General features: G+C 41.2%; 1 protein-coding gene across 2 annotated transcripts in view; it reads right to left on the bottom strand.

Annotated features, from left to right (window-relative positions):
* znf704 (zinc finger protein 704) overlaps positions 1-26,063 on the bottom strand; it is a 182,233-nt gene that overhangs the window by 33,629 nt on the left and 122,541 nt on the right. For both annotated transcript variants that reach the window (XM_043689093.1, XM_043689092.1), the window contains exons 3-6: positions 21,853-21,962; positions 19,285-19,514; positions 15,659-15,759; positions 2,661-2,922 (exon numbers count right to left, since the gene is read on the bottom strand). In XM_043689093.1, the coding sequence (XP_043545028.1) occupies positions 2,661-2,922; positions 15,659-15,759; positions 19,285-19,514; positions 21,853-21,962 (703 nt within the window). The remainder of the gene's footprint in view (positions 1-2,660; positions 2,923-15,658; positions 15,760-19,284; positions 19,515-21,852; positions 21,963-26,063) is intronic.

Below are 26,063 nucleotides of genomic sequence, written 5' to 3'. Positions count from 1 at the left end.
CAATTTACCAGTGAATGAATGTGTGCAACATCAATGACTCAAGGAATCTGGCAAATATCCAAGGAAATGACTTGATTTATAAAGGGTACAAAGATGAAGCATTAGCAGTACTATTAAGGTAAGTTATTCAGGAAATATATCGACATGAAGGAACAGTTATGAAATATACTTGTAAAAGATGCTCTATATAATTGTAACAGAAGATGAAGCAAGTGTTGTGTTGGAACAATGTAAAGCAGATTCATGAAAACTATATTACACACACCACAATGTATCAGAGAGTGAATTGTGGGAGTATTATGTTCAAATTAACCTCTCTTAATTCCCTCTACTTGGATATTTAAAGTAAAATCTTCGAGGAGAAAGTGAGGACTGCAGATGCTGGAGATCAGAGCTGAAAATGTGTTGCAGGAAAAGCGCAGCAGGTCAGGCAGCATCCAAGGAGCAGGAGAATCGACGTTTCGGGCATGAGCCCTTCCTAAAGAAAGGGCTCATGCCCGAAATGTCGATTCTCCTGCTCCTTGGATGCTGCCTGACCTGCTGCGCTTTTCCAGCAACACATTTTCAGCCCGTATTTAAAGTAAAAACCTACTTGATGCCACACATGAAATAAGTAACAAACACAAGGAACAGTTCCTATGGATTGCAGGGTAGCTAATGTGACCCCATTATTTAAGAAAAGAGGCAGAGAGAAAATAGGATATTAGTTTGACATTGGTACTGGGAAAAATGCTCGAGTCCATCACAAAAGATGCAATAGCAGAGCCCTTGGACGATAGTGACAAGATCAGACAGAGTCAGCATGGATTTAGGAAGGGGAAGTCGTGCGTGCCAAATCTGCTTGTGCTTGACAAATCAGCTGGAATGTTTTGAGGATGTAACTAGTAAGGGGGTAGGGTAAGGAGGAAACTAATAAGGATCAGGGTGAGCCAGTGGTTGTGGTTTACTTGGATTTTCAGAAGGCTTTTGATGAAGTCCCACACCAGAAATTAGCATATAAAATTAAAATACATGAAATTGGATTATTACATTTACTAAAATGGATTAAGAAGTGGTTGGCAGACAGGAAATAAAGAGGAAGAATAAATAAGTCTTTATCTGATGACAGACAGTGACTAGTGGGGTACTGTCATGATCAGTGCTTGGACCTCAGCTATCCACTAAGATTTAGATGAGGAAACTATATATCATATCTACAAGTTTGCAGATGCAGCAAGCTGGGTGTGAGGATGTACTGTGAGGAGAATGCAGAAGAGCTCCAGTGTGAGTTGGACAAGTTAATTAAATGGCAAATACATGGCAGAAGCAACATAATGTGAATAAATGTGAGGCTATCTACTTTGGTAGCAAAAATAGACAGGCAGATTGTTATCTGAACAGTGATTGGGAATGAGATCTGGATGCTGAAAATGTGTTGCTGGAAAAGCGCAGCAGGTCAGGCAGCATCCAGGGAACAGGAGAATCGACGTTTCGGGCATAAGCCCTTCTTCAGGAAAGGGCTTATGCCCGAAACGTTGATTCTCCTGTTCCCTGGATGCTGCCTGACCTGCTGCGCTTTTCCAGCAACACATTTTCAGCTCTGATCTCCAGCATCTGCAGACCTCACTTTCTCCCCAATGAGATCTGGATGTCCTCTTACAATAGTTATTAAAAGTAAGCAGGCACGTGTAGCAGGTGGTGAAGAAGGCAAATGATATGTTGGCTTTCAGAGCAAGAAGATTCGAGAACAAGAGAGGGATGTCTCACTGCAACTGTACAGAGCATTCGTAGGACCACACTGGATTATTGCATGCAGTTTTCAGCTCCATATCTGAGAAAGAATGTTCTGGCTATTGAGGGAGTACTAAGCAAGTTTACCAGACTGATTCCTGGGATGGAGGCACTGATGTGCAGTAAGAACCCAAATCATTTAGGAGTATATCGACAAGAATTTAGAAGTATAAGGGGGGGGAAATCTCGCAGAAAGCCATAAAACTCCAACAGGATTAGCCTAGGTAGATGAGGAAAGACGTTCCCAATAGTGGAGGAGGCCAGAACAAGGGGTCACAGCCCAAGGATAGGGGTTATACCATTTAGGCCTGAGGTGAGGAGTAATTGCTTCACCCAGAGAGTGGTGGGCCTGTGGAATTTGTGACTACAGAAAGCAGTTGAGGCCAAAACATTGTATGGTTTCAAGAAGGAGTTGGATATAGAATCTGGGGCTAAAGGGATCAAAGGATATTGGGAAGGCAGGAACAGGCTATTGAGTTGGATGATCAGCCATGATGATTATGATTGGCGGGAATATACTCAAATGACTGAATGGCCGACCTCTCTTCCTATATTCTATGGTTGGGTTGCGCTTCGGCGGGTCGGTGTGGACTTGTTGGGCCGAAGGGCCTGTTTCCACACTGTAAGTAATCTAAGTAATCTAATCTAATCTAATACAGGAATATATTCATTCCACCTGAGGAAAGAGTAGTTGAATTGGGAAATTGAGAGTCCTACTAGTTTACATGCTCAAATTCTTCAATGACACCAACTGTGTTCAATTTTTAATTGACAGTGTTTAATTGACATTGACAGATCACAAAATGTATCTCTATCCTTTATTAAAACAGGTTAATCACGTGGTGAATCACTGAAATCTCAGCAGGCCATCCCATAGTGCATACTGTTACCTGATAAGCGTGGTCAGTGTGGATGAGGTAGAGGCATGTTGGTGCTGACCGACTCAGAGGAGTGGTAGGTTTGGCCTCGGTTCTTGTGATGCTGGCTTCAGATCGTCCTGCGTCCAGGCTGGAGGGCGTAGGTGGTGAGGCCACGGATGGCGATACTGGAGAAAGGCTGCCCAAACCCTCAGCCACAGAATCAGTGTTCAGTTTAATCTCTTGGTAGTAGAAGTCTTCTTCACCATCACTACAGTCTGAATCTGTACTGCGACTGGAAAGTGAAAATAAATGGACATTTATACCCAGTGATGACCAGAGAACAATTTGAATATAAATAATACAGATTATTGTAGACACTTTATTAATGCTGTTCGGTAAAACCAACCTTTCCTTGTGTTATTAATATTCACATTGATGAATACAAGTGGAACAAACCCAGCACCAAAGAATATTGGTACAAATTCATGTGACGGTTTTGTTTCATTTCTTGCAAGCTTATGGGGAACTGGTGGTAGATTGGTATTGTCAGTGGACATGTAATCCAGGAGGTCCATTCTGGGGATGTGGGTTCAAATCAGTGAAAAGGAACTAAAAAAAAACTAGTCTAATGGCAACTACTATTGATTGTTGTAATATCACTTTTCTGTTAATAAAATTTCAGCCTCAGTGAAAAAATTATAAATGAAAATCACAGCGATCCCATTTTACCTGGGCAGTTACTTGGACAGTCATTTTGAAGTGTGACTGCATCTAATTATTTATTCAAAATAATCTGATGGGTTACAATGTATTTCCTTGCCACTATTCAAATCCTCTTTAAAATCTCTGCTCCATGGTGAAAACAGGGTAGGCTAATCTGTTGCATTTCATGCCGGGGTTCAATATGATCCCTAACTATCACAGCACTGTACTCTCCCTCCACCAAATTAATACCTTTTGTATTTCTGTTCTTCTTCCTGAGGAACATAGCCTCAAATTTTGCTCTCTGTTAATTTTTTGCCCACTCAATTTCCCATCTATATCCCTTTGAAGATTCTTTGTATCCTCCTCTCAACTTACTTTCCTGCTTATCATTTTTATGAAGTTGAAGGCATGCACTGTACCTTTAAGAGAGAGAGAATGCTGCTCTGAACTGAGAGATTACAAGCACTTGTGTAGAGACTAGATGGCAGGCCCAGAGTGTACTGGAAAATATGTAACATTGGTTGTGAAATGGATACCTGAGTTTTGGATGCTGTTTTGACAACAATTCAAATTTAACCAATCAGTTGAAATTATGCCCCAGGATACTAAAACTCAACTGAGTTTGAAATTATTGCTTTGCCAACATCGAACCAATGAGACAATCCAATGTTGGGGGTGTAAGAATGTGGACATTTTTAAAACTGGTAGAAACAACTGTCATATATATATAGAGAGAGAGAGAGACAGAGACAGAGAGAGAGAGAGAGAGAGAGAGAGAGAGAGAGCCCATCTAACATCTTGCTTTCCAAGAAATTAGGAAACGCTCTCTATCAAACGTACCTTTTCATGTGAAACATACTCACAGTAAAAAGAAAGAAGCTGACCCAGGGAGATCTTCAGCCAGAAGAGTGAAGACACAGAAGACAACAGTGACTGTGTGATTTTGAAATTAAGTTAATGCAATTTTAATAAGTGTCTTACTGGAACAGAATATTGTTATAGAGTTGGAGGCAAATAGTAAGCAGTTAAGAGACAGAGAGGCTTACGTTATGAATAGTTGTTGTTTAATGTTCACTTTCAGAATTAAAAAAATAAATTGATGTTACTTTCTTTAAATAGTGGAATTTGGGAGTTCTCTGTCACTCATATTTTAACAGATTACAAGGCACGGTGAGCTTTTCTGGATGTTTAGTTTAATTAACAGAGGGGTTCACCTCCATGTTGTAACATCATCAGCAGCAATATTGGATACAATATACTTAGTTCCCTTTATCCAAGTCATTAATATAGATTGTAAATACTTGACGCCACAGCAGGAATCCTGCCTTGATATGATGTAGTTAACCAGGCGCTCTGTCTCCTGTTGCAGCTGTACAGGATGTTGGTTTGGCCACTTTTGGAACATTGTGTGTAATTCTGGTCTCCTTCCTATCGGAAGGATATTGTGAAATTTGAAAGGGTTCAGAAAAGATTTACAATGATGTTACCAGGGTTGGACGATCTGAGCTATAGGGAGAGGTTGAATAGGCCGGGGCTGCTTTCCCTGGAGCGTCGGAGGCTGAGGGATAACCTTATAGAGATTTATAAAATCATGAAGGGCATGAATAGGGTAAATAGATAAGGTCTTTTCCCTGGGGTGGGGGAGTCCAGAACTAGAGGGCATAGGTTTGGGGTGAGAGGGGAAAGATATAAAAGAGATCTAATGGGCAACGTTTTCATGGAGAGAGTGGTGCATGTCTGGAAAGAGCTGCCAGAGTAAGTGGTGGAGGCTGGTACAATTTCAACATTTAAAAGGCATCTGGATGGATATGTGAATAGGAAGGGTTTGGAATGATATGGGCCGGGTGCTGGCAAGTGGGATGAAATTAGGTTGTTATCTAGTCAGCATGGATGAGTTGGACCGAAGGGTCTGTTTCCACATTGTACATCTCCAAGACTCTCTATATCCATGCTCATATGTTTCCCATAATACTGTGTAGTATCCTTTTATATGGCACTTTATCAAATATCTTTTGGAAATCCAAACAGACCCACTTCTACTGGTACCCTTTAACAAATTGTCTGTTATAGAATTATTCCACTTTACAGAGGTTTTCTTGCAAACGTCCTGAACGCAAGACAAAAAGGCTTGACAAAATGTGTCTTCACAACAATACTCAAGTTTTTTACCTAAGACAGAAACATCACAAAGACCAAATAAAAATTGAAAGATCTGAGATGTTGTAAATCAGAAACAAAAACAGAAATTGCTGGAAAAGCTCAGCAGGTCTGGCGACATCTGTGGAGAGAAATCACAGTTAACATTTCAGATCCATTGACTCTTCCCTGAGGTAGGGTCACTTGATCTGAAACATTAACTGTGATGGCCACTAAGCTTTTCCAGCAATCTCTGTTTTCATTCTAAAGACCAAACTTGGGATATCACCCAGCCAGGTCGAGTTACAGATAAGGTATGAACAGGTAAGTTTTCTATTGTATTTCTTCAGGACTGTACTAAAAGCAAGGTTAAAGCAGTTTTTGTTTTCAAATGTATTCCTAATTCTGAAGTCATACATTATCCCTTAAAGAAACATTACTGTGGGATGAGTTTGAAATTGGCAATGAGTTCTGAACTGTGCTAACTTCTTCTGTTTTTTTAAATTTTATATATGTTTTTATTACTGCTTCATTTAACTTGTTATGAATATTGTGTGCATTCAGATAAAGAGTTTTAAATATCACTTTCCTCATTGTGACACTACTTGGTGCATTCTGAAGCTTATTGACTGTGGCCCTTCTGGTCACACCCTGGTTATCATTAGATCTCTACCCTTCACTAATGTCTTATCCTTTAATCTTCTAAATCTCTGCTCATGTGAACCCTGCACACCCACCCCTTAATTTAAAGCCCTATCCACGGCTGTGGTTATACAATTTAGGAAACTGATCCGAATACAATTCAAGAGAAGGCCTTTGCAATAGAACATCTCCTTCTTTGCCCAGCCCTAGTGGCCTATGAATCAAAACACAACTCTTCCAGGCCACACATTGAGTTCTCCAAATTATTTAACTTATGCAAATTTCCTTGTGACTCAGGTAGCAATCAAGAGAGCATTACCTTTGTGGTTCTGCTTCCGAATCATAGTCTCATCTATGCTGTTGATATATACGTGGACCATGGATAACTGATCTCTCCCGTCTCCTTCCAAGGTCATCTCCAGCCTTGAGCTCTTGTCTCCCTTCTCCTGTCCTCACTGGCTGCCAGAATCTTGTATTTACTGGACAAATGCAAGAGCTGAGGCTCTCTCCTTCCTAACTTATGGATCCCCTTTCCTGTCTCCCATGTAGTCACATCTTCCTGCACCAGGCCACTCACTGAATCAGAAATATTTAACCTAAGGCCTGGGTGTATTTACTGGAAAAACAAAGTGTCCAGTATCACAGTGTCTGAAGCTTGGAGTTCAGTTCCTCAACAGTGAGTCAAACTTTCGTGAGCTGCAGACAATTACTACCTTCTCTGAATGAAGACATTCTTCCTCATTTCAGTCCTGAATAGCTTACCCTTCTTGCTATGCCTATTGTTTTCTGCAGTTAACTGACAATCATGTGATTGTTTGTTACAACCATATCCTGAAACATAATTATTTTTTATATTAATATCTGAAAACACTATCGAGCATTTTCACTACTCTGGATAAGTGGTATCAAGGGATATGGAGACTGTGTGGGAAAATGGTGTTGAGGTAGATGATCAGCCATGATCTCACATACATGAACACTCACAAATTCAAATTAGAAGCAATAGTAAGCCCCTCAAGCCTGCTCTGCCATTCAAAAATATCATGGTAAATTTGATTACTCCCCAATCCTGCCTAAACCCCAATAACCTTTCACCCCTTCTTTGTCAAGAATCTGCCTGAAAATTATTCAAAGACCCTGCTTCCACAGCCTCTTCAGAAAATAAGCTTCAAAGAACTCATGATCCTTTGAGAGAAGTTTCCTTATCTCTGTCTTAAATGGGCATTCCCTTACTTTTAAATAGTGACCACAAGTTCGAGAATATCCTTTCCACATCCTGTCCACCTTGTCAGAATCTCCCAGGGTCATACATGCTACAATCTAATTACCTTCTACTCTCCTCAACTCCAGAAATTATACGCCTTACCTATTCGACTTTTTCTGGGAAGACAACCGCCAATTCCAGGTCTTCCATGAGTAATTGTTCTCTGAACAGCTTCCTTTACATTTGCATCCTTAGCTTTCCTAATTACGTGCTGCACCTGCATATTAATTTCGCCCTATTTAGCTACTACCCTGCACCTTTCTTATTCTTCCTTAGAAATGGATAATTTTGCATTTGTCTTCACTAAATGCCGTTTGTCCATTCAACCTGACTTCACAGCTTCCATATATCATCTTCATACCTTACTTTCCTACCTATTTTTGATTTACATGCAAACATGGTAACCATTCCTTTTGTCCCTTCATCCAAGTCATTTAGATGGCAACATCTTGCCAGCCAGAAAAATACCCATTTATGCCAATTTCCTGTTTGCTCCATGTTCCACCAATGCCAATACGTCCTACACTAAAGTCCTTTATTAACTTTAATAACTTTGAATGTGGCACCTTATCAACCACCTTCTGAAAATCTAAGTAGGATATATCTACCAGTTTTCCCTTATCCACAGCACAAGTTACTTTGTTAAAAAACTCCATTCCACTTTCAGATTCACAAACCTTTCTGAGACGTTATCTGTATCCTCATCAATGTAATCCAGTGGAAAACATCTGTTCAAACTGAATGGCACAGCAGACTTGATAGACTGAATGGCCTAGTGTAAAGGGCCAGTCAGGTTCAGTTGTCTGGATGGCTGGTTTGCAATGCAGGGAGCTGTTAATAGTATGGTTTCCATTCCCACACTGGCTGAGATTACTATGGAAGATTTACCTTTTCAACCTTGCCTGAGGGGTTGTGATCCTCAGGTTAAACTCACCACTAGCCATATCTTATAAGAGAGCAGTCCTAAGGGATTATGGTGACTTATTTCCGTTCTTATTACTTTAAAGGTACTGTATAAATGCAAGCTGCTCTCTCTTTTGGTGAATTAAAGAGCTTTGGTTTGGCAGCTATTCCTGTAAAGAAGATACAACATTGCAGATTTCAAGCAGCCTCAAACAATTGTTTGTTGTTGTGGTAGGTAATGGGTTGGGATGTAGCTAACGCGATTTTCAGGAATGTGCAGACTTTGTAATTAGTTCAGTTATTATTATGAATTTGTAACTAGCCTTGGCAGCAGTTGGAGAGCCATTAAAAGGAGGAACCTGAGAACAGTTCTTGAACTGTAATTTATCAAATGCAATAAAGATGTTCGTAGAGAGTGAGCCGGATATTAGTCAGCTCAAACAGCTCATCAAGAGACAAGAAGCAGTGCTGTGAATATAATGGCTACTCAGAGAGTTACATACTATTGATTACTTCTTAGTTTTCATGTTTCAGAAAGTAATAGAATCTCTCCTATAAATGTATATTCATTATACTGGTCTGGACTATACTCCTGAAGATTTGAGGATGGACAATAATGTATTGGTGCTGTTCTCATGTTAGGTAACCCACTGAATGTCCTCCAGAATTCAAGCACAGGGCTGCTGAAACGTTTTGAGAGATTTGGGTGGATCGGGGTGGGGTGGGAGTAGGGGTGCTGACACACAGGAGAAAGTGAGGACTGCAGATGCTGAAGATCAGATTCGAGAGTGTGGTGCTGGAAAAGCACTGCAGGTCAGGCAGCATCCGAGGAGCAGGAGAATCGATGTTTCAGGCATAAGCCTTTTATCAGGAATGAATGATTCATTCTTGATAAAGGGCTTATGCCTGAAATGTTGATTCTCCTGCTCTTCGCATGCTGCCGGACCTGCTGTGCTTTTCCAGCACCATACTCTCGGTGCTGAGACACAGGCAGCTTCATTTATATATTAGAGGCTGCTCAGACAGGGAGCCTGCCTCACAAGGCTGAAGCTCACAGAATAGCTCGGACTGGAGACGTGACAGAGGGAGCCCTTCCTGAAGAAGGGCTCATGCCCGAAACGTCGATTCTCCTACTCCTTGGATGCTGCACTTTTCCAGCAACACATTTTCAGACGTGACAGAGGGATCATGGGTAAGGTGGGATGGGTGGATCTGTACTGTTGCGCACCGTCCTGATCATGTGATTGGAAGGTGAACCGGAGATGTCTCAATCACAGGGCCCCAAGGATAGTCCTTGGAACTCCAGTCCCGGGGATGACTGAGCTGCTTAATGGACCTGGAAGAAACATCTCTGCTCTTCCTGGTCCAAGGTGTTGTGAAGGATAGGTCTGACCTTGGCACTGTGGAACACTCCAAGCTGTTGGACCATTCTGTATCACTTGTCCTTTGTGGAACAATTTGTAAAAAGGAACACCTCTGACCACAATTCCTTTTCAGGTAGTGATCAGTATATTGTGTCCTCGAGACCCTGTGGGAAAAGGTGACAGTGGATCCTGGCACATGGTTCCCTGAGCAGATTGTCCAACTCCTTTGGCAGAATTGAGGAGAAAGTGAGGTCTGCAGATGCTGGAGATCAGAGCCGGAGATGTGTTGCTGGAAAAGCACAGCAGGTCAGGCAGCATCCAGGGAACAGGAGAATCGACGTTTCGGGCATAAGCCCTTCTTCATTCCTGAAGAAGGGCTTATGCCCGAAACGTCGATTCTCCTGTTCCCTGGATGCTGCCTGACCTCCTTTGGCAGAATGCCTCATCACCTGAACTTTACAACAAGCACCAAGACATCGCTTGTTTGCTGGTGAGAAGGGCACTGCCCGTCAGGTCCTCCATGTACACCCCGGTCTTTCTGCACCACCGCATGCTGTCCTCAAAATGGCGGCACTGGCGAAGAGTCTGTCGCACATATCCTTCTGGAAAGTGCCTTTGCAAAGAAAACCTGGAGAAAGATGCTGTAGTTTTTGTCGATGTTCATCCCAAGCAGTTCTGTGAAGCAGGACTCTGTGCTCTACGGTCTGTTATCCATGAAGCACACCGAAACAGTCACTGACTGTGCCTCAGTGAAAGACACTCTCTGGTCTGCCTGAAACTTGTTGGTCTTCTAGTGCAAAGAATTGGCCTCAACTGGCACATCTTAAGGTCCAGGACTATGTGCTGAGGGACGCATTAAAACTTGAGGCAGCTGCTGCCAAGGTGCAGTGGGAAAAGACTACTGTCTGACTTCTTGCTGCCAACGTATAACGAGGGTCCATCGAGTTGTTAGATCCCCTCATTGCCTCGAAATGAACATAAAGAGTTTCCTGCACGAGTGTAAATAGCACTTTTTTGCATATGCAGGAATGGTCTCAGGAATTACAATATAAACCACAGAACACCAGCTTATAGTCCAACAGGTTGATTTGGAACTCCATGCTTTTGGACCGCTGCTCCTTCATTAGGAATTACAAATTCCAAAGTGTTGTTTGTTTCTTTTTCTCTCTGCAAAGACTGTACAGAACTCTGTTAGGACCTTTTTGCATGTAGTTACAGATAATTTTCATGAATGAAGTATATTTTTGGATTAAAGAAAAAGTAGTGCTGTAAAGGAAATTATCTCACAGCTTGAGCCCTTCTCATCTGCTTCAACTTGCCTTGCATTCTGGGAAACAGCAATGCCCAAAAATGGAATGGCTGGTAGAATAAAGTGGGCTGCCTCATGAGAGTATTCAAGTGATGAACCCTACTTCAAAGGTGAAGACTGGTTGCCTCCTTCCCTCCATCACTCATGCAACTGTAATAGGGCAAGGGTGGGTGAGTAGGTGCAAAGAAAGATTCCAGTGGCATTTCAAAGGCCTTGTGCCTAAAAACCCAGCCAGCTGAAAGCTCGAAGTTCTATATGTTTGAGGGTGGTTCAATTTCCGCCCCCTTAATTTTTGTGTTGTGACCTCTGATATAACCCCAAAGCAACCATGCTGGGAGCTAAGATGCAACGTTCTTTTAGTCATTTATTCATTGCTTATTTAGCCCACTTGGCTTATAGTTTAAAGATAATGTCTGATATGATTTCTATTATCCATTCTGTAGAGGAATGGGATAGGACCAGGAACATCAAATGTAAAGTACTGGAGAAGGGAATTTACTGCAGAGGGCCTTCAGCACGTTTGCTGTAATTTTGATTGAAGAGTTAAAGAAACCCCTTGTAAATGCTGATTATGCAGGGGATCTGCAACTCTGACATAAGTGGGAGAATGCTAATGGAAATTCAGTCCCATCGCTTCTGTCCTGAGTTTATTACTGTACCATACGCTAAGTGAGAAAGCCTAGTGAAAGCACCATCATGACATAAGGAGACTCAATGGTTAAAGATAGGAGAGCTGGCAAATCTACAGCACAGGAAAGAAAAGACCCAAAATGTGTCAGTCCCTACAATTTGTGAAGCTTGGTTGCATTACTGAGATGACACCATAAGCATGTTTCCTTCTCTTTTCATTCCCATCTCCTTCAGCAGCTCTGTTGACAGTCAACTACTCGAGAGTATATCTTTAATGTGACTATTCCCTTCAACTGCAATCCTATTTACGAGCTCCACTTTCTTTCCAAAGTCCTTGAGTAGGTTGTTGCTTTGTGACTATACCACGTTCATGTCATACCACGTTCAAGATCCTGCAATTTAGCTTCCAGTCCACTGCATGGAGAACACACAGGATCAAAGACATAAGCCATATCCTGAGGGGAACTGATCATGGTTCTATCCTTCATCAACCTTCCTGGATCAATCAATCAATCTCGACACTTTTTCTCTTCAGTCCAACTCTGTGATGCAGCTCTTATTTGGCTACTCTCTTAAACATGCTCTATATCAGTTCTAATGTTTCTGTTCACAGCTATTGTGGCGTAAGATGTGGCTTTTTTGGATAATTTAATATCATTTATTTTAGAGTTTGGATTTTCAAATAATGATACATGGGCCGTATGATTATAAACTACCTGTCTATATGAGGTGGTTTAATGATTACTTTGTCAGTTTTTCTGGAGCTGAGTTTTATTTTATCTTTAGTTTTGCATTATAAACCTTCTGTTTTACTGTTAAAACCACATCTGCAGCACTGCAAGCTTGTCTTTCAGTGAGTGACCACCTGATCAAATAATTTCAATGATCTATCAAGCCGGATATCAGTCCTGGATTTGGTTTGTCCATTCATAACATTAGCTGTGATCATTACACTATACAGTCACTTCCAATGTGAAACAGAAGGCTATTTACAGATCCTTTCTCACCCTCCTGACAATATTAAAAGTAGGCATGTTAATCAAAAGTGAGTTCTGACATTTATGTCGCAGCTATGTCATACCTAGTCTCTCATAATTCATGGGACAAACTGTGCAATCAAAAGTGATTTGATATAAACATCATGGTGTTTTATATGATAAACTAATGTTGGCAAATCCTTTACAAAGCTCATTTCTGGCTTATTCAATCTCTAATTGTAGGAATTTTTACAAATAATGTATAATTGCAACTCAAATACTTCATACAGGTGCTTTTAAAAATCGTACTGGTTATTGCTACACGTGTTAAAGAAGGATCTGCATTGCACTAGTCATTATTGACTGAAACAGCTGTCATTTTATAGGATAAAACCAACCCATGTACAGCTTGATCCATTAACACGTTAAAAACACATTTATCTATACTGGAGTAATAACCATCATTTCTAAATTTGACTTATGATAATGGCAGTTAAGTCAATACAAACATGAATAGTAACTGACAGGTAGCCAGAATAAATTATTTGTTGCCTGGAGTTCAGAGATTTTAAGTATCTGAATCATTTTATAGCGAGAAAATGTTTCATTTCAGAACAGGGGAGACTGAAGAGCTTGTGGATCTATGGAATACTTTGTCCATAATACCATTAAAATTATTAAAGAAAGTAGTTGAAGTTGAATGCTTTATTGTCACTTGAATTTTACAGCGAATAATACAATAAAATACAGTGAAAAGCTTCAACTGTTGCCACAATCCGGCACCATTTTGATTTAGTTGAAGAATAAAAAAAAGACTGAAAAAGTGCCCTGAGCTGGTTCACCAATGACACCTGCTCTACCACCCCTCCTCCACCGCCTTGCCGCCATCTGCGCCCAACCCCCAGTGTATGAGTCGGCACTTTCTAGGCACCATCTCTGTGCTGCTGGGCCCATCTCACCGATACTGCTGCTGATGTTAGGTCCCGAGAGGAACTCACATGCCCCACAAACGACGCCAGGAGTCCCCACTCTGGACATACCATGCTGCCACTGCTGTCTCGCCAAACCCAGCGGTTCCCCATTCCAGGTCTACTGTAAGCAGGAGTGCCTGGCTCCATGGCCAGGCCATGCCTCGCCCATAGTCTCATTCCAGCCACCTCCTCCGAGATGCTGCCTTGCCAGCGCCGCCATCTTGAAAAGTTTGCTACTGCCAACCCCGCTGACTGGAGGAGCTTTGCCGCAGCCACTGCCTGCCCCAAACACCAGGAGGACATCCTTGCTGCTGCTGCACATTCCACCTCCCATTGCTGTGAGCAGCTGCCATTCTACGGGTGTTCTGTGACGATTAGGTGATTAAACTCAGATTCTTCAAATAAAAATCCAGAGTTGCTTCATATCAACCTTCACACATATATCAGTTTTCTGAACCGGTACAATTCCAAAATCTGTGAGCTTTATTTCACCCAAAATAGCTTGTAATTATGGTTTAGTTTTCATGGTCCTGACTCAGCCTCCAAGTAAGTATTAGAAAAACAATGATTGAAGAGCTTTTTTTGTAGGATTACTTGTAGTTCTGGATTTTGCTAAGATATAGCATATTTTGTGAAAATTCACGTTTTCTGCAATCTGCAGTCAATTCTGCTTGATTTTAATCTTCTCTATCAATCCCAACCCCCTTCTCCCTGGTTCTCTACCAGCCTAAAAACTATTAAATTCTTCCAGTTCTGACGTAAATGTCATTAACTTGAAACAAGAATCGCAATCACACTACCATCATTCTAATTATCTAACTTCTCAAATTTTTGGTAAGGTTTTTGTCAAATAAAGATTCGCAGAAACATCACCTTGTGATATGGCCCTTTAATGTTCCTTTAGTTTGTTACCCTTCTCACAGAATAAAATCTGGTGCTTGTCTTGTGATATGATTGTACTCGTTATCAATAACAGTGCCTCGGGGTTTTGAATACCATATGTGTAAGACAAATATAACTGTCAGCTTTTATTATCCATTCTAGGAAACTCCTCTATAATGTTGCACAATGTCTGTTCCACTGTACATGAGGTGGCATGGTGGCTTAGTGGTTAGCACTGTAGCCTCATAGCACCAGGGTCCCAGGTTCGATTCCAGCCTCGGGTGACTGTCTGTGTGGAGTTTGCACGTTGTACTGTGTCTGTGTGGGCTTCCTCTGGGTGCTCTGGTTTCCTCCCACAGTTCAAAGATGTGCAGGTTAGGTAAATTAGCCATGCTAAATTGCCCATAGAGTTAAGTGCATTAGTCAGAGGGAAATGGGTCTGGGTGGGTTACTCTTTGGAGGGTCAGTGTGGATTGGTTGGGCTGAAAGGTCTGTTTCCACACTATAGGGAATCTAATTAAATTAACTTTATAATTTTAACCATCAAGTGCTACATTACAGTGACCTTAAAGTAACAACAGTATGACAGTTTACATATTTCGAAGTTCTCTATTACAGATAAAAATTTACAAAATCTTAAGCAAAAAACTCCACATAGCATTTCATTGGCCAATATATAAAAGGCCAAATGATATCCTAACATCAGTTCCAGTTTTAGACTTAAAATTATATTGAACTAATCATAAACATAATTTTGAGTTGATCCCAAAGGCAGTTCATTTTTTGACAGACTGAGGACTGAATAATATGCTTGCAATAAAGTTCTCCTTATAACACACTGTGTCATCCTATTTCCCTGATGGTTGTCATATTCCAACGATCCTGCCAATGATTCCATTCTCCCCCTTTTTAGGGAAGACAAGCAGTTTACATGTCCTGAGACTTCTGCCGAAATGCTTTATAATTTGAAAGTGCTTGGGAGTCTGTGACAAAATGCCTGGTCTTCATGGCATCTCCTCTGGCTAATAAGGGCTATACTAGTAACTTATGAGGGCTTCTGAATGTAACCAACCTCTTATCAGTGCATTAGATGTCTCACGAGAACGTTAGAAAATTGCAACCTCTAATATTTCACGAACCTGAAGGGTTAGTCCATTTCAAATGTACTCAATGTCCACGATATGAGAGCTTCCTTTGGTATGACTGAAAACAAGTTATACTCATTTCCTATGATCTGTAACTTACCCCAAATGGATGGTGCGAATATGTTTCTGTATTCCCGCAGAAGTGCTGAGTACTTTTCCACAATTCTTCCACAAACACTTGAACATAACTTTCATGGAGTTCTATGAAATAAAAGACAATACATGAAACACTATCTGTCTTATTCAAATTCTTCTATCCTAGAATAGCAGCCTACTAAAAAAAAAATCCAAAATAAGCAGTGTGTAAAAGAGAGCTTTGAGTGTCAGAGTTGGGAAGTCATGTTGAGGTTGTACAGGACATTGATAAGGCTTCTTCTGAAGTACAGTGTCCCTCTGTTCTGGTCACTCTGTTATAGGAAGGATGTCATTAAGCTAGAGACAGTTCAGAAAAGATTTACCAGTATGTTGCCAGGAATGAAGCGTTTGAGATGTAATGAGTGGCTAGATAGGCCGGGACATTTTTTTGCTGGAGCACAGGAAATTGAGAGGTGACCTGACAGAGGTTTATAAAATCATGAGGGGTATAGATAGGGTGAATAGCAGGTGTTAGGAATTTCAAGTTTAGGGGGCATATTTTTAAGGTGAGAGGAGAAAGATTAAAGAAGACACGAAGGGCAACCTTTTGCAACAGAGTGTGTGGAATGAACTTGCAGAGCAAGTGGTAGATGCAGGTACAGTTACAATGTTTAAAAGACATTTAGATAAGTACATGAATAAGAAATGTTTGGAGGGTTATGGGCCAAACGCAGGCAGGTGGAACTATTCAGTTTGGGATTATGGTTGGCAATGGACTGATCGGACCAAAGGATCTGTTTCCATGCTGTATGACTCTATGAGAGAACTTGAAAAGTTTGCAATGATTGAGGGGTCCGGGCTGTTTTTTGAGCAGGGAGGAAATTATTACAGATTTGATCAGGGAGGCAAATAGTAGATGAAAACAGGGAATTTACAAACCAGTATTTACAATGTCAGCTAGTATGAGGGCTAGGAAGGGAAGCTGGATGGTCAAACATTTATTGGGACCAGAATCAAGGGTGAGACTTTTGGAAAATAGGGTGATAATAAAGTAACTATAAATGCTGTGGTTGAGGAGCACAGTGCCATGGGAGTGAGATTTGCATTGGTATGCAAAAGGGAGGGATAAAGCTTCAAAAGTGGCTGAACAGTTGGCTTAATCTTAGAAACAAAAATCAATGAGATTGTCATTCCAATTCAGGAGAAGGTGGAGGGAACAATGGAGAGGGGTGTAGAGTTAACGAAACTAATTGGGAGATGGGTTGTGGGATTACTAGGATGGAAGTGAATATAGGAGAAAGTGGACCAGGATATGAACGGTGGAGGAAAGGGAGTGGTTAAATAGATCAACAATTATAGAAATAATGTGGTGAATGAGTTTAAAGACCAGGCTGCTGAAAATGCAACAGGAAGTAAGGGACATTTTTCCCAGGGCAGATGCAGATAAAAAGAGAAATTGTGAGCAAAAGAAAATTAAAGGCAAGGGTATTGGATCAGAAAACAGCAATAAAAAACAAGGTAAATAGAAAGGAACAATGGTAAACAACACTGTGGTTCAGCAATGGAGAAATACTGTAATAGGATATAGAAAGGATAAACCAAATGATATTGAGTAAGGGAAAAAGGAAGTTTATTTAAAAGCCAGGGATCCACAGTTGAATGAGAATACACATGTAGAAAGTACCTAAATTATAAAATACTAACTAAAATTTCTTTTTAATCAAAAGGCTGAGGAATTTGAGATAGATACATAGAAAATACCATCAATAGGAAAATAGGAACATTCAAGCCTACCCTGCTATTCAATATGATCATGGCTGATCATCCAAATCAGTATCTGTTCCTGCTTTTGCCCCATACACTCTGATCCTTTTAGCCCTAAGAACTACAGTATATCTATCTCCTTCTTGAGATAAAATGAGTAAACATTGAGGACTTTGAGAAAGCTTTTTCTAAGTACCTCAGCAGGAGAGGAACAGACAAGATAAAACTGTTAAAATTGAATTTTAGATCTCCATCTCCCCAGACTGCACCCTTTAATTTATGGAAACAATTTACTCTATACTTCAATAATTTTAATTGTCGCTATAAAATCACCTTTTAATATCCTCCATTCTAATGAAAAGAAAGCATCATTTTTTTCTAGCTTCTCAGTGGAATTCTATTTACACACACCACATAGTTTCCTCACGAATAAGTTATGCTCTGCATTGTCCCAGCATCTTTTGCTTGTGTGAAGCTCAAAAATGCAAAAAATATTTTTAATTGTGGTTTTACTAAGGTTTATTTACATAGAGTATAATATTATTGCCACAAAACTAAGTACTTTATTCATTGTTTTATTGATTTGAACTGCTACCTTTATCATGTTATGAACTTTAACACCCAAAATCCCTCCTCTTATGACCCAGTCTTGCAATCACATTTAAGTTTTAGCATGTACCAGCCTCATTTCTGGGATAAATTCCTCCTATCACTTCCCTTCCTCTATTCCACCTTACTGTCAATGAAGAAGAAAAGGAAGCGAAGGCCACATCCTTGGAGGCTTTCAAAATAGCATTGAGAAGTAACAAATTAAGCCATTAGTCCAGATACTCTGACTAGAGAGCTTACATTGTAACCAGGGGAGGGCACTTGTGCTGTGCTGGCAATGGTAATTAGACCCTGGAGGATGACAGTAGAGTTGACTGTGCCCAGAGACTGAGCAAGATGAGGATAATATTGCAGCACAGCTACAACCACATTAGGCCCAGGACTTTCACTCTACTGGAGATAGTGGTGAAGGACAAATAAGTGGGCAACTTGGAACCAGACAGAAAGCCACCTCTATCCTGCCACTTCAGCAATTAAGTTCTGGGCAGGAAAGTCGATACTGCCAGCTTCCTGGTCCATTGTCAATTAAGCCCTTAAGCAGTCAATTAATGTGGTTAGTAGCAGACTGGATAAGTGACAGCCTTTCTGACTGCCACAATAGTGGTGGTGGTGGTGGTGGTGGTGGAGCGGGGGTTGGTCTCCTTGTCAGGTTGAGTTGCCCCAAGTTGGGGACAATCAGAGGCATGGATAAGTGCAGGAGGGTGTGGGCACCAAAAGCCTCCCCATGCCCTGGTCTCTGATCCAAATCCCCAACACACCTCTCCACATGGGCTCCTCACCACGGTCATCCCCTGTCAAAAATACACCTTCCTTCTGCTCTTTGTCAGTTGTATGGCCTGCAATATGGCCTTGCTCCCCGCAGTGATTGCTCCCAGCTGATTGGCCAGCAGCTTCAGGTGGGAGTGCCATCCCAGGAGCTGATTCACTGACGAGTCGTTGGGTCATTATGTAAGTGCCTAAAGTGCCACTTCATCTGGTAGGTTTTCTCGTTTGATTTGTACGTTAGCCGGGGGTGGGGGTGGGGTTCATTCCTAAAGATGCCCCTCCTATACTTAAGACCAAAAAAAACCACAAATCCCCAGCTAAAATATCACTCCCAATTTTAGAAAAAGAAAACTTTGGTGACATTGGAGAATCAAACAAATAGTTGTTGGGTGAGATGATCATAGATTTGAGCAAGCTAGACAAATATTTTAGATAGAAAACACCAGAGGTCTGGTGATTGTTTGCAAGACAGACAAAGAGCTGAAAACAGGATCGACAGAATCTTCAGAGTACCTTTCGTTTCCTTGGTATAGGCTCATCAAACAACAGGTTGCTGGAGTCTGCCTCATCAATGCTGTCATCTGGCTGGACAGCTCCACGGAAAGGTTTGAAGCTGTCAGCCAGTAAGGGTGGTGATGGGGTGGATGGATTTGACTGATCACTCGGGGCACCCCAGCTCCAGTTGCCACTGCTGCTGTAGCTTGATGACATGTTCGCCCCCTCCTTCCAGGAACCGTTCTGATCTGGCACACAAAATGCAGTAGAAATTCTCATTCAACAGCAGCATTGCTATGGCACACAGGATACTGTGTAACTTCCAGTGAGAACTTGCGATGCTCTTGCCTGTGTCACATTGGAGTAGATCATTACCTGGAATGCGGCAGAGCCGAATGCCTGGCTGCTGCTACAGAACAGAACAGTTTCTCACATTCTCCTCCTATCCCACCTCTTCATTTTCTTCCCCTCTTCTCCACTACCCCAACTCAGCTCTCCTACCCCAATGTCTCACCTTCTTCCCTTTGCCCATCGCCTAGCCCTAGAAAGAAAATGAATGCCGCCCTTCTCTTATACCACTCTCTGTCTTTTTGCTCTTTTATCCTCCTCTTTGATTCACCCTTTCCCCATCCACCTCTCTCCATCACTTCTTCCCTCTATTTTTCCTGAATCATTTTGATTTCCCCATGAACTAAACCTCCCAGCAGGGAAGTAATCAAATCATACACTTGTGTCTTCCACAACAATGCCTAGTCTAATGGCCGACGGTCACAGCTTCCATTCCAGCACATGCAACAACCATCCCATGTCCATGGGATCTAGTGAAGTTCAGACTGTTAGCTTGCTGGAAAGGAGAGTACATATTTCCAGCAAACTGTGATATCCTGGTGTGTTTGCAAGATCAGCACGCAATGAGCTAAAACAGCTTTCTGCTGAAAATGAGATGTGAGGCATGAATGAGAAACTGTCAGAATATGTAGGAGCCATGATGGTCCAGGGGATGTTGGCTGGTTGCTTGTGTTTATTGTAATATAATATTTACAAGAAGCTGAATGGGCATATCACCATAACAGACTGAGAAGAGCTAACTGCACCTTGTTGCCATTCTGTTGTCACTTTTAGGTATCTTTGATGTGCAGCTTTTTAATGGTTGCATGATCAAAGGCAGACTTAATGTAAGGGTTATGCTGTGCTCATCGCATTGCGAAGTGCGATATACTATAGGAACCCATGTTGGATAAACTCAATAAAGACACACTGTTCATATCGCAATGCACGGGGAGTTTGCACATTCTCCCTGTGTCTGCGTGGGTTTCCTCCGGGTGCTCCGGTTTCCTCCCACAGTCCAAAGATGTGCAGGTCAGGTGAATTGGCCATGCTAAATTGTCCGTAGTGTTGGGTAAGGAGTAAATGTAGGGGTATGGGTCGTTTGCGCTTCGGCGGGTCGGTGTGGACTTGTTGGGCTGAAGGGCCTGTTTCCACACTGTAAAGTAATCTAATCTTAAAACACATACTGGACAGTGCAGTTTGATGTCTCATCAATAAAATCCTGATTCAGTACTGTTATGACTGATGCTAATATTTCTGTGTTTAAAGTAACAAATCAGAACAAGAAAGATGTCCCAACATCATGCAGGTTCAAACTGTATCAGCAGAGTTGAGGATTACATTGTGTAAAAGGGTATCCTGTCTCTACAATGGCCCAGCAATCTGTCCTTGTGCAGATTATTGGCATTGCTGAGTGCTCCAGCTTAGGGAAGTGACATAGAGTAATGTACATCCTATTCTCACTCAGGAAGGTAACATCTGTCCTCCCAACCAGTCAATGCCCTTTTTACTGTCTGTCATACAGCCCAGCCCAGCCTCCTATGCAGGAGGTGAGATTATGCCCTCTCAGGTATAAATGATCTGATGGCAATGAATCCCGTGGTCCAGTGACCATAGCTGCACACAGGACTACAGCTGTGGCCTAACCCAAGTTTTGTACCGATCCAATGGAACCTCCCTTTGCTTATAATCTAAGTTATAACCGATAAAGGCAAGTGTCCTGTGTGCCTTCTTTACTACCCTATTAACCTGTCCTGCTGCCTTCAGGGATCTGTGGACAAGCATCCAAAGATCCCCCTGTTCCTCTGAGCTTCCTAGTAACCTGCCATTCATTAATAATTCACCTCCTACACCCCTTCTGAACCGGTGCCCCATAAGAAGTAACCTTCCTGAACAATTGTTTGGATATTGTTTGGGTCAAGAAATAGGAAACACAGGAAGTCACCACTGAAAATGGGAAAACGTTTAAACCATGATTTAAGCCATTGTTCGGCAAGGCTGTGAGTTGACATGTCTAAGTGGTCAAACATGTTCATTAAAATTCTATAATGTATTAATATTCAATAGGCTGTGCTCCCAGGACAAGGGATTTTACAAAGTGTACATAAGAAGAATAGGTAAACTAAATTCACTCCCCAATCCCTTGAAAGTTTGTGTGCAATGGAAAATCTTACTGTAGAAATGAAATTAGGAGTCATAACATGGATTCAATTTTACTGAAGTGATCCTGTAGTAAATAAATCGAATTTAACAACTTACCTGCGACACGGAATGCAGAGGGGGGGCTGCGGACGAGGGGGCTAGTGGAAAGGCTGGTCAGGACCATCGCCGCTGTTACTTTGTCCATCTCCCCTTCCTCTGAGAATTTCCTGCATCAACAATAAAAATTAGGTTCATTAATTACTGCTGGCTTGTACAAAGAGCTGAGTGTATGTCTGGGAGACCAAAGAGTGCTGGGCAGTAAAGAAGTTTTCAAAAAATGCTACAACAGTTGTGGAAATATTATTGCAACTTGCTTTCAGCCCCTGCCATTTTGTGTTCCATTTGTGCAGAATGCATCTTATCATTCTGCATTAATTACTTATTAAACTCAATGCAGAAAGTCAGAACCCATGCGTTACTGTGTTATGTTGGTATTTAATGATGTAATAATTACTAATTCAATGCTGATCAATATCTCTGGCCCAGAAAAGGAAAGATTTAAACTACTGATTCTAATTCCTGCATGAAGTAAATAGCTGTTAGCAATTTTAAAAACTCTTCTCTTATTTTGCAATTTTGCCCATTTTCTTTTATTCTAATCCTTCTTTCTAGCGTTTTCTGAGCTGACTCAAATTCATCCTTTCTTGTATCGCTGTTCCTTTCTCAATCATTAAATTTCTTCAGGGACTAGGAGAAAGTGAGGACTGTAAATGCTGGAGAGTCAGAGTAGAAAAGGATGGTGCTGGAAAAGCACAGCAGATCAGGCAGCATCCAAGGAGCAGAACAGTCAACGTTTCGGGCATAAGCCCTTCATCAGGAATGTGGAGGGGGAAGGGGACTGAGAGATAAATAACGAGGTGGGGTGAGACTGGGGGGAAGGTAGCTGGGAAGGCGATAGGTGGATGCAGGTGGAGGGTAATTGTGACATGTAGTGGGGAAGGTGGAGCAAATAAATGTCATCAGTCAAGGAAATACATTTTGGTCTTGCCATTCAGCAAGGTTACATATATTCCATTGTCTTTCCACTTGTAGTAACTTATTGGTTAAATTATGTGAAAGAGGCAAACATGTGGGAAATGGTGTAACTAATGGCACAGACAATGAGATGCCTGGCTCCAGCAGAGTTTTGACCTAACGTGCATGAGATAGATAAAGTGCATTATTGCTAATGCAAAGTTTTGACTTCTACAGTGTTTATCAGATAGATTCTGATAAAAATATACTCAGTCTGAATGTCCTCTGGAATTAACATTATTTTCTTACAGCTTCTGTATCTCTTCTGGCAGATAAATTGGAGAAAGCACTCTCCCTACCTATGAAAAATTCACTCTTACAGAGGCTGAGACTGGATATTTTTGGAATACTTTGTACAAGGAAGGTGTTGGGCATCTAATAGAAGGGGAAATACACATAATTTGTGAAATAATGGGGTAAAGTTTTGTCTTTAGCAATGTTTTGCCCCAAATTAGAGCTTTTATCCATTCATTTTAAGATTGTGAGTTGAAATATGCACAAATTCTTGACGTCATTAGAATTTGTACAGCTGTATGATGTAAGGGCTGAAAATGAGAATATTTCTCATTGTGCAAACTGCTGGAATATTTTAGTGACTGTTCTTTTGTAATTTGAAACACCCACTTAAATTGTCTTGAAGTAGAGTGATTGACCCACACAATATAAATAACGTGCTTAGATCCCACTACATTTCATTGCCCATGCTATACAACATTCCCATACTAAGGATGCCACTACCAACAGCAGGTAGTCTCCAGGCAGTATAAAGTAAGTAAACATCCTTGGACCCATGCATTTGCTACCTTTTTTTCCCTTTCTACTGGAGGACATCAATGTTTTCTCCTAGCACTTCCCAATGATCATGCAGTTCATACATGTCATTGCATGACAAACCTTGCTGCTATCACTCTATTGGTGTGAACTGCTGTTGCACTCCCCTGACCTCTGGCCATCACTTTAGTGGAAATTTAATTTCCCAGATTTTTTAAAACTATTAATGCTATTTACCAGCAACCACTGATCTTCAAATGAAACTAAAGTAGATGAAGAAATCCTGTAGAATTCATGCCACAAAATGTTGTGGTACACAACTGGATTTTGTATTTGAGGCATTTAATAATGTGGTCATGTTCATCAGTACATTACAATATATACTATAATGACTGATAAAGATTAAACATTACCAATGCAATATATTGGAACATTTGTATTCATTCATCTATAGCTATAATTAAGTATGTACAGATGATGAAAACTTCTCCAGAACATTTGAGGAAAGAGGAAAACCATTATGCTGAAAGAAATAGTCTCTTTTTCAAACACCGACTCAACCAATTGTCTTCTTAACATATTTTTAACACTTTCTTTCTCAAGACACACATCTAATTGTTTTGTGAATCTTTGGCATGTTCTGTTCCGACGTCCTTCCCTTGGGTGTCAAGATTCCGTTTACATCCCTTGTTATTCCTTAGTTTCCAATTTCAATATTGACACGTTGGTCATTATTGTGGTGAATACTTTAGCTGAAATAGTCCTGTAATCTCCCTTCGAAATTTTAGAACTGCGATTGGATCACTCTTGAGTCACTTCTTTTTCAAAGAAAAGGAGCCCAACTTTTTTTAACTTACCCATGTGGTATCGATCCATGAGAGAAGGAATCATTTGCGTGGTTTGACAACGTAACCTCTCAAGGGCAATAACATCCTGCCCATAATCAGCTAACCAGAGCTGTGCTCAGCAATTGTGACATGAGTTGACCAACTTCCACTGGACAATGTAACTTCTGGTGATTATACAATTTGTATACACATTGGTTTGTGATTAGTTTGGGACTGTAACAATACAAAAACGTGTCATGTGATAGCAGTTTTTTGTATTCATTCCATAATGAAACGCCAACACTGTACTCAATGCAAACTCAATACCAGCTGCAATTTTGTGGGGAGTCTGTGAACTGGCAGCCAGCTGCTTCCTCACAAGGAGTGGGGAAATATCAAGCAGCTGGTTATTCCTTGACCGCTTTTGTCAGAGCTATGGCATTTCAGCCCACAATCTCAACTGCATCAACTACCCTCCTGTCAAAGAGAAAATGGAAGAAGAAGAATAAACGGACCTCATTTTCCAATAAATGTAGCAAAACTACTTTGGAATGATGGAAATTGATTTCAAAAGCTGGCTAAAGAAAACCATCACCAAAGGCACAAAAGCACAACCACAGACATCACCAAGATAAGAAAAACCTCAACCAAAAGAGAAAATGCTGGAAAGTCTCAGCAGGTCTGGCAGGATCTGTAAGGAGAGAAAAGAGCTGACGTTTCGAGTCTAACTGACCCTTTGTCAGAGCTCTGACAAAGGGTAAGTTAGACTCGAAACGTCAGCTCTTTTCTCTCCTTACAGATCCTGCCAGACCTGCTGAGATTTTCCAGCATTTTCTCTTTTGGTTTCGATTCCAGCATCCGCAGAAATTTGCTTTTATTAAGGAAAACCTCAATCCCAGTCACAAATACTGACTGAGACAAGGAATTAAATAAAACACACAGCAATGCAGTGTTATCTGATGAGCCCTTTCAGCAGCCCATCCCAGCCTCCAATTATAGAACATAGAACAGTACAACACAGTACAGGCCCTTCGGCCCACAATGTTGAACCGAGATTTTATCTTAATTGAAAATCGACTTAACCTACGCACCCCTCAACTTACTACCGTAAATGTGCTTGTCCAGCAGTCTTATGGAAGTTACGTTCTTGGCAAATGGAGGCCCCACAACAAGCCAAAAGGCAGGTTGCCCTAGTTTCCTGGAGGGCAGATAATCAGGCTGGTGGTGGGGTGAGGCCCTTAACGATGGTGGTTCAAGAAGGTCACATGTAGAGCTCTCACACAAAGACTGATCGCTGAGGTTGTGGGAAGTGGGATAGTGTCTCTCTGGGGACCAAAAGATCCAATTATTTGCTCTACATGGCATCTTCTTTTCCACTTCCAGGGAGAGGAAAATCACTCAAAGACTGATTGCCTCAAACCTTCAATGTGTTAAACAACAACACAAGGTATAAGTACTTTAAAATTATGAAGGTCAGATGAGGAGACAGGCATGTTTTCTGTCTGCTTTTATAATCTATAGCTAGAAGCTATCTGGTGGAGTTACAGTAAAAAAATATTGAACTAGTTAAATGTCTTTCAAACACCCAGTGTAATTACAATCAATGTCGAAAAGTGTGGCACTGGAAAAGCACAGCCGGTCAGGCAGCATCCGAGG

This window comes from Chiloscyllium plagiosum, chromosome 4 (assembly GCF_004010195.1).
Source record: "Chiloscyllium plagiosum isolate BGI_BamShark_2017 chromosome 4, ASM401019v2, whole genome shotgun sequence".
Taxonomy (NCBI): domain Eukaryota; kingdom Metazoa; phylum Chordata; class Chondrichthyes; order Orectolobiformes; family Hemiscylliidae; genus Chiloscyllium; species Chiloscyllium plagiosum.
The sequence above is the reverse complement of the archived record's forward strand: the minus strand, read 5'-3'. Positions and strand labels throughout refer to the sequence as shown.